Below are 10000 nucleotides of genomic sequence, written 5' to 3'. Positions count from 1 at the left end.
GTTCCTCTAACGGCCACTAGAGTCTGGCTCCAACAGTGAGTCAGTCCCCATAGACTCCCATGTTAAAATGTCCAACTTTACAGCAGAAATAAACATGTTTACAGCCTGGTACAAAAACTGTTTTGGTCTCTAGAGCTAATTTCCTCCTTCATGACACCTGTTTATAAAACTCACCTGTTTATATAACTCACCTGTTTACATTTAATTAAGGACTAAAGTTCTGGAGGATTGAGGGCGTGGCCTCTTTGAATGACAGGTGGCTACAAACCGCCATGCTCCACACACTCCACCTCTTTGTCCATTTTTGGATTAGCTGGGAGTTAGGGGGCGGAGTCAGGCACTGCCAAGATGGCGACGGTGGAGCGGCTCACTCTGAGCTTCAGACACCTGTGGGTGATGTCACAGAGGCGCCGTCCATCTTTATTTACAGTCTGCGGTCAGATCTCAGGAGGGTCTCGCTCCAGACCTCTGAATCTCCACCCACATCTCAAACAGGTGTGGTGTGGTGCTTAATGACAGCTGGACCAATCAGAGTTTTGTATGCTGGGTCTTCCGCTGCCTGTGACCAAACAAAAATGTGGCTGAGACGCTGCTGTGATTGTCGACTGAGAGAAATAGAAACTCTAAAAACGTACATTTGCTCATTTGTTATGAAAACGATGGGACCGACACGTCAGACGCTGCTGATTGATTCGGGCGAAATAGCTCCCAACAGCCAACAGCTAACACGATGTCAGAGTGAGGGATGATTGAAAATGAAAAAGCAATTCAGCCTGATTATGAAAGGAAGGACGCTTGACAGGGAGGAGGAGAAGGAGCGACAAAGCTTCTGTGGACCAGCTCTGTGGTCGTCCACATGTGCTCATGACCGTCCTCCATTCACCAGAGCTGCACCGTCCCCGTACACTGATGAGTATGAGCTCCATGTTCTTGGCAGTGAGGTGTTGTCTCTCGTCAAAATTTCGGGACACAGTCCCTAGTGTCACATCACAGGTAGTGCTGCCAGCGTTATTTGTTTTAGGTGTATGGGAGATTTGATTAGCGCTAAGCCTCATGGCAGCACCACCCACTAACAGGACGTAAATACAGCGTTAAACGCCTTGGTTGTCAAACAGTAAGAAAAGGATGCACGAGTTAACGTCACTGAACCCCCCGTGAGCTCGACTCATTTCATTCAGTTCACTTCAACACAAAACACACAGGACTGAATTCTTGGAAATAAGATGTTAAGTTGGCCAGAAGAGAGATTATAAAAAGCAGAATGATTATAGCCTAATTAGCATGGTTAATAAATGTACTTTAGTATTCCTGAATGTGAGTCAACAAACAAAATACTACAGGACACTATAGGTAATATTATAGGAGCTGTTCATGCCCATTAAACATAATAAAATCATGAGACGATGCATCAATGTAGAAAATGAAAAATAATGTACCTCATCCACCTGAAGGTGTAGCTGCAGCTGAACCTGGGGCACCCTCTATTTCCTGCAGCTACACTTTCCCTACAGATTTGTGTTTTGTAAAGCAAAACGCAGCAAATGAATAATTTACATATCACCAACCACATTTTTTCAAGAGCACAGAAAGACTCTCAGAAGAATTGATCAGCAGAGTTTGGAAAAACTTCTCAGACTCCAGACGAGTTTTTAATCATTCAACATGTGGCTGTCCAGCATCGAGTGAACGAGAGCTGTTGTTTCTTAAAGCTCCTCCAGTGTAAAGGTCTGTGTCCATGTGTAGTGTGATTATAGATTATAGATCAGCTCTAGCTTCTATATTAATACTGTGAAAGTATCAAAGCCTCAGTCCACAGAGAAATGCACACAGCCTGTATTCAGAAACTGAGCCTTAAAACCAGCCGTCAGGACTTCTGGAACTTTGTGATGTCACAACAAAACAGTCACCAAGCCCCACCCACCTGGACCCACCATCCAAACCTTGCAGGATTTGGTTTCTCTGAGTGTTTTCACCTGAAATCTGCTTTATTTTTATTGGATCACTCACAAAACAGTCAGCCAATCAGAAGAGAGGCTCAGAGCCTCCTCTCTTCTGATTGGCTCACAGACCTGTTGTTACTAGAGCTCCAGAGAGAAGCCTGAGAGAGGAGATGTAAAACTACACTGAGATGGTTTTTATGTCTTCTGATGAATCAACACTTCAAATAAAACACAGAAGAAGAAGAAAACATGGAGCTTTAATGACAGTTTTAATGATACTTCAGCTTTTAGTGTTGCAGTCGGTTGAGTAAGGTGGTGAATCACAGATGAAAGAGGTTGTGATTGATTCCTGTCAGAGCTCCATCACACACCAGAGACCGGAGAAGCTCACCGCCGCCTTATCTGTGGTTTTTAAGGCACGTGTTAAAACGTCATACATGATACCATCAGGGACCGATGGGAGGAAATGAATGACGAGTGACTGGGGCCTTAGACTTCATTTGAATGCACAGTCAGACTCTGGCTTTCTTATCCACAGCTCACTGCATCACGCTTGTATGATTTTTATTTGCTTGTGTTTTCCTGTTTGGCTTTTTAATGCTTATTGCCATATATATGTGTTTATTGCTCCTCAGGTCCCCCAGGAACCCCCAGCAGAAGATCATCAAGCGGGTCATCGGCCTGGAGGGAGACTTCATCAGGTAGGAAGCGGCCGTCCTCGCCCGGCGGTGACAAATCACTGAAATCTAACCGAGCCACTCCGACTAATACTGATAAAGGAACTAATGTGTTTTATATTGTAATAAACTTCTGGTGTGCTGAGGCTGATGTGACACAGCGGCCTGTTAGTCGGGGGAAAAAAGGCGCAGCTGTCTCACGTCTAATCGTATCAGCCTGCAGTCAAGAGGTTCACTCCATCACGCTGATTTCTAATCAGATTAACTGGCATCACCTTGTGGCAAAAGTAAATCACTGCTCAGCCGCGGCACAAACACAAGCCGGTCACTGAGGTTAGAAACATGGGGGATTTAGCACAAAGAAACAACCTGTATTTGCAGTTTCTGGCAGGATGTCTTCACTTTTAGTCGTTGGGATTTACTGGATAGAAAAAATAAAATTCCCTCTTGTTGCAGAAAAACATACAGTTGCTGTTTTGGAGTTGGAGGAGATCACGCAACAAACTGCAACGTCAAGGAACAAAAGAAACAACAACAAATGTTGCTAAATGTTAAATGAATAGCAGATGGAGGCTCAGGCTTTGAGATAAAAGTTTTTAATTAACTTTATACTGTGAGAAGCGTTTACAGCATCATCCACACACTCACGCATTGTTTAGGCCACCTGAGGAACTTTGGAGTGGAAATGTTGAATTTGTTGACAAACAGCTGCTTATTTCCACGTCCACCGGTCACAGATCAACATGTGGAGTCATGTTTGTTTCAGCTGATGAATCCTCGGCCCAGTGTTCCCGCTCTTTTGGCTCCGTGTTTGGTCTCCACCAGTTCTCAGTTTAACCCATTAAGACCCAAGTGGAAAGAACTCGTGTAGTGAATGATTATGTCGTTTTTAAGAAACGTGACTGATGAAGTTCTTGTGATTTGCTGAAATTCAGGTCAGGAAGGTGAAATCCATCATGGGAAACATATTTTGTTTGTTTTTCGGGGCAAAAAAGCTTTTTAAAGTCTCGGTTTGAACAGTGTCTGATGACCTGAGGGGAGCGATACCGAAGCTGAGCACCACACTTCCCTGGATGAAAACAACAAAACTGGCTAAGGAGATTCAAATACTGATTTGCTGCTAACAGGCTAACCAGCTAGTTAAGGCTCAGGGTGAGAGACATGTCGGAGGAGGAGGAGGAGGAGGAGGAGGAGGAGGAGGAGCCAGTATCACCACTAGCTAGAGGTAAAGATTCACCTGATGCAGCGCTGTCACTAAAACCTTTATTTTTCATCTTCCGCAGCAGATAAACCAGGAAATAATAAAACGCTTGAGACCTTAAACAGTTGGTTTTTATTATAAATAATTGCCTTTACCCTAATGTTCATCTACGTTTAAAAAGAAATCAATAAATCAAACCGAGACTGTTGACAAATGTGCTTGTTTTTCCAGCCATATCCGCTTTTAAAGGCAAAGGCAGTGATTTACAATAAAAGTCAAAGGTTTAAGGTCTCAGATGTTTTTTATTTCATGTTTCTCTGTGATTCAGTGGCTGAGGAATAAAGGTTTTTAGAGAACGTCAAGTTCTTTCAGAAAGCCCTCAGGTTTTCGGAGAGAGACTCGGGTCTTCATGTGTTCAGGTCGTCATCATATAATCGTCTCTCACTGTTTCCTTTAATGAATAAAAGTGGTTTAAGAATCACAGAGTACCAGTTATTGTCAGCGTGAGTCCAGTTCAGTCAGTCAGGAGATAACTAATAAAGTTTTGATGAATTTAACAAGTCTTTTATTCCAATAACCGACTAATAACCTTAATGAATAATGCACTAAATGCATTAAAAATCTCTGGTAGCTCCATGAATCAAAGCATGAATAAATCTCTTCTGATTTTCTTCTGACTTTGTAAAGTAATGATCTCTGTTTAATGAAAGATAACTCTTTCAATAATAGGAAGTTGAAGATATTCGAAACATAAAATAGTGGAAAAGTATAAAGTATAACATTTTATAGACATATTCATTTATTATATCTAGTCACTGATTTACGTAAAACTTAACTATCTTTGTTTAGTTACTTTAAAAATATTTAATTTTTGGCATTAATTGTCCTCCATATTGTTAACCATCCTTATCAAGCGACCAGCTCATCAAGGAACCAATCACAGCGCTCGACCTCGTCAGCATCCTTCAGATACCTTTACAAAACAACCTCCTCCACCTGTCGTAGCCTCCGCTGTCAGAAGCTCCATCATCATTCCCGCAGCGAGAGCGATGATTACATCCTCCGACATCAGCGGCGTTATTGGTTCTGTCAGGTCCAGAGGACGTTACAAGTCACTGTGACGAGACACTAAAGGAGAGACTCAGCCTGACTGACAGCAGATCCTCACCAGCCAATCACTGTGGCAGGTGTCTAATGGACAGGTGAGGCGCGCCCTCTACATCCTTAAAACCGCATTCATGCCTCAGATTTAGATTTAAAGGGAAACTCCCGCCTGAGCCCGTGTCTCCAGATGTTGGGGAGTGTCACTGCATCTGCAAGAGAGTAGTGAAAAGCTTTTAGTGTCTCCGGAGGGAGATGAAGTCTGATGAAGACTCATGAATGTTGATGCAGTGATTATACAGTAAACCATCATCATCATCATCATCATCATCACGCCCCAACATGTCCCCTACAAGACACATTGATGCTTGAAATGCTGAGATCAGATCATATGATAATGTTTTTTAATCATCAGCTCTTCATGATCTTTTACACTGTAAATTATCATTCGGGAATTTAGTGGAATCAACTCTTTTTTTCCTCATTAACTTGATGTAAATACATTCATTTGATTCATGTGAGCAATGTGTGACTGTGAGTCTCAGCTGTTCTGTTGTTTTTGTTTCTGAGACGACTTTCAGACGCCGTCATCTACAAGATGCGTGACTTTGTTCCATTAATAATTGTGGTTCCTCTGCACGGCTGAGAAAACAGGCAGATCTGAAGTGGCCAATCGCTGCCGGCACAGTGTGTCATGTTGTGCCAGGAGGGTGAACACATTACAACAAAAAAAGGGGGGATGGGTGGTGGGATTTGGTGCAGAACACCATGAAACCAACATGTCAAACTGCTGAGAGCGCAGTGGCAGCCATTCAGCTCTTAAGTCAGGCTGAAGTCTGGAACTGGAAACGAGAGCGAACGAATCCTGCAGGAAACTGATCAATCATAGTAAAACACCATCGGACACATCAGGTGACCCAACACTGTCGAGCCGCTCTGAAGATTAGGAACATTGTCGAGACGCTGAAGTCCAAAACTCGTCATAGAATAAACTAGAATTGACTAAAGGCCCAACGATCGGTCAGTGTTCCCGTCTCCACGGTGATGGCTCTGCAGGATCGTTGCAGACATTGTGTTGTATGTTCAGCTGCCAGTTTATTATGTTCATACTAAAACTGATGCAGCGTAATACAACAGTCCTGTAATAAATCTTCCTTCAAGAAGGTTATAATGTTCAGTCTTTATCTAAACTGTGTCATATCATTAATACATTTTTAAACTTCCAATTATCTGTTAGTATTGGCCTCATCGATCCGGTATCGGTCACGTCCCCGACCTCCGGGTTTTCTAAACAATTTTTAGAAAATAGAATTTTAGTGATGTTTTCTGCCAAAAATAAATCAGAAACTAATTTATAATGAAAAGAAATCCAACATTCAAGTAGCTTGCAAACTGTGTAGAAATATCAGATCTTAGCTGGTTGCAGCGACGCAGCAGACACGCAGCCAGCGTACTCGTACCAGATCATACAACGCAACACAGTGGGTTCCCGGCGTCACAATGAAAACTAAAACCTGGGATCAGTTCATCATTTAGTAACATGACTCAGATTCAAACACTCCTTCATGCTGACACAGAAAACCTCTTCTGTCTTAATTTGTTTAATCTCAGACGCAACGTTTTACAAATGTTGGAGCTCTGTGTTTCACTGCTGGATGTTTCTCCTCGGTGTGAAAATGAAGATTTTTCTTTCACAGGAGCATTTTAACTTTTCAGGCTCAGCGCTGGCTTGAAAATTGCACTTGAATTTGCATCTGAACTGGCATTAAGAACACATTAAGGTTAGGTTGCAGATAGCTATTTTTATTCTTCAGTCTGAGTGCATTGGATAGCAGGGACTGTGTGTGTGTGTGTGTGTGTGTGTGTGTGTGTGTGTGTGTGTGTGTGTGTGTGTGTGTATATGTGTGTGTATGTGTGTGTGTGTGTGTGTGAGTCATGCTCCTCTCCCTGGATTTTCTTCAGGAGGAGGTGGGAGCTGTTCTCAGCGCCGTTACACTGCGTTCTCCTGAGGAAATGAGCTCCACAGCTCAGATAATGAGACGCAGCAGGAGAACAGAGCGGGCCGGGCTGCTGGCTCTGATACAGCAACTTCTCAAAACTCACCGTCTGATTGTTGGACTGCATTTTATTTATTACAGAGACCACTGTGTCCCCAGTCTGCCTCTCTCTTCCCATTAGCATTGCAGTTTTTTTTTTAACTTTTTAATCAGGAGCCTCAGAACATGAAGCTTTGGCACAGACTCTCAAACTAGCAAACTTCTACTGATGTCGTAATATTGTGGCTGATGCGATGGTGTAATAATTTGGAATAATTCATGAGGTTATTAGTCATAAATCATCAGATTTTGGTCCTTAGTGAACCGTGGCTGTTACGGCCTCCCTAACAAAACTACAGGCGCCAACCGGAGACCGGATGCATAAACAGACGCCAGACAGAGATGCAAAAATGTATTTTAAACACAGCAAAAATGTAAAGTACTCAACAAAACCAAAACCGATTAAACTAGCGGTGATCTCCAACCTGACAACTAAAATAAGAAAGTAAAACAACAACACCCCGGCACTCTGACTCATGCTGGAGAACCAGGATCAGGTTGGGAGGAGGTTCCCGAGCACTTGACAGATACACAGCAAAATGTGACTTTTGAAGTTAAAACCATTGAAGAACGTCCCAGAAGGTTCATCACTTCTGGCCACGGGTTGGATTTCAACCCACGACCACGCTGGTGTTGCTGGTAACACTTCCTGTTTGTGTTGTAGGACTGAATTTGCAGCCGTGTGTTTGTTTACTTGCAGGTTTAGTTTTTTTGCAGCGCATGTGTCGTCAGATTGATGAAGATTGTTTGTGTATCTGTTTCTCTGAAGTTGCGTTGCGTCGACCTCTCCGGGCTCTGACCGCATCAGTGTTTCCAAAAATACATTTCAGTTCAAACTTTGCTCTGTGTTGAACTTGTAAAAGACTTCAAGGCCAAATTTGAGCCTCTGAAGTCGCAGCTTTCAGCAGCACCTTATTCTCAAATGTTTTTTAAGAGTGAGTCATCAGCCAAACATTTAGAAAACACAAAACAAAAGCCGCCTCAAGGGTCGATCCTGAACCCTGTTTTTGAAGGAGAAATTGAGCTCTTGTTTGAGTGAAAATCTGCTGGGGCCAGATCAACTTTAAAATCCCTTATTATGTTACACATACATTGTATTTTCCCACAAAAAAGATTCAGATGAAAGGCTGTCAAAAAGTGCAGAATGTGAACTATCAATATATTAGTAATAAAAACAGTTTCAATCGCTTTAAATCTCCACGTTTAATGTCTCATATTTCCCCGTAATTTGCAAAATCATAGGACGGACCACGTTAATAAATTTAAAATAAAGTTCTTAAACCCTTAAATCTCTGAGGATGAAGAACAGAAGCAACAATTATTGACTGATGTTCTTGTTTTTAAACTCTAACATCACAGTCAGCTAATTAAAATACAGTAGGAGGATAAAACAAACAGCAGTGCCTGTTGTCTGCCTTTAATCCCCCTCTCGCCGGTTTGTTGTGTTCGCTGCTCGTCACTTCTGAAGCCGGTCGTGTTCTTTGTTTATCACTGATATCAGAGAACGCTGTGTGACAATAGATTACAGCTTCCTGTTAAGTTTTTACCAACAAGTCTGACAAACTAAATGATAACATGTTTGTTATTGTCGTCCTCTCCTCCTTTCTGATCTGACCTGATGTGTGTGGACTGAGGAGAGGGTTGTACCGACGCACGATGACCTCGGTGATGGACGATCATCAGAGCGATGGCTGAGGCGATATTTGGCTTGTTTTCCCATTAACGTAGTAACTTATTATCATTATTTGGTAAAAACACTGAGAGAAACCAGATCCTGCAAGGTTTGGATGGTGGGTCCAGGTGGGCGGGGCTTGGTGACTGCTTTGTTGTGACATCACAAAGTTCCAGAAGTCCTGACCGGAGGACTTCATCACTCATCAGAAATCATGGGATGTGTTTTGCTTTGTTCTCTAATGACACACTATAAATGAAACCTACAAAGACGTTCCCCTTTGGCCACACCCCAGTTGGTGACATCACAGCTGCTGCTTTTATTTCACAGAAGAAAGAAAGAAGAATCTCCAGCTGTGAAATCAGTGCACGGGCGAAACAACGACATTGTTCAAGTCAAAGAAGAAGAGTAACAACAGTTTCCTTGTGTGTGTGACTCACTGCTGAATCAGTCTTTATCTGAGTCTGTGTCTTGAGACAGCTGGACTATTCTTGGTCCTGTCTTCACATCATCGTGGACCCGCACCTGTCAATCATCTTGACGAGCTGTCATCTCTCCTGAAGCTGAAGGCGGCGGAGACAAGCAGCACAATTAAAAACGCCGCTGCCTCACTGGTTTCCGTCACTCCTTCCTTTCACCTGAGATCACGACACGTGACGAACAGTCCGACGCGTCCCGGTTAACTTACGGCAAATATCATCAACGTTTGATTCATCACTTCCACTGTGGGAGTTTGTGACAAGCATCAGAGCTAACAGAAGACTCAAAGGCTCCATTCACCAAATTTACAAAATAAAATATAAAAACATCTCACTTTCGTCTAGTCGTGTGTAACCATGGAGATAGTTTGGTTTTATTCCTCCATGTTTTTCTTTCGTACCCGTTAATGTTTGAGGTCTTGAGATAACGGGATAAAAACATATTTGTGAGTTTGGCCTTCCTGGGCTTCCGTACTTCATGAACCGAATCATTAACAAAGTAATAGAATTATAAATGATTCAAATTAACAGGAAACTTTACGGCTTATTTTCACGTGTCTTCAAAATGATCCGTTGATGACTCAGACAACTGCAGTAGTTTAAGAATCCCGTCCACAGTATTGTCTCGGGATTAATCAATCAATCAGTCAGACTTTATTTCATACATACTTTGCACTGAGGAAACACTGAAGACTGGAGAGCAAAGATAAAGACAGAATAATAAAGATAAAATGATCAAATATTAAAACATAGGACATGCGTTACGGTGAATCAAACCATAAATGAAAAGTAAGATTAAATTAAGACAAATACGTAAAGATGAAATAATAAAAT

General features: G+C 42.3%; 1 protein-coding gene across 1 annotated transcript in view; it reads left to right on the top strand.

Annotated features, from left to right (window-relative positions):
• The window catches only part of immp2l (inner mitochondrial membrane peptidase subunit 2), a 111684-nt gene that overhangs the window by 83990 nt on the left and 17694 nt on the right, over positions 1 to 10000 (top strand). The window contains exon 3 of the mRNA XM_023426898.2: positions 2576 to 2641. Coding sequence (XP_023282666.1) covers positions 2576 to 2641 — 66 coding nt within the window. The remainder of the gene's footprint in view (positions 1 to 2575; positions 2642 to 10000) is intronic.

Source organism: Seriola lalandi, unplaced genomic scaffold (genome assembly GCF_002814215.2).
Source record: "Seriola lalandi dorsalis isolate HSWRI2012SDOR001 ecotype SW California unplaced genomic scaffold, Sedor1 jcf7180002054847, whole genome shotgun sequence".
Lineage (NCBI taxonomy): Eukaryota > Metazoa > Chordata > Actinopteri > Carangiformes > Carangidae > Seriola > Seriola lalandi.
Note: the sequence above shows the minus strand (reverse complement) of the source record. Positions and strands in the feature narration are given on the sequence as shown.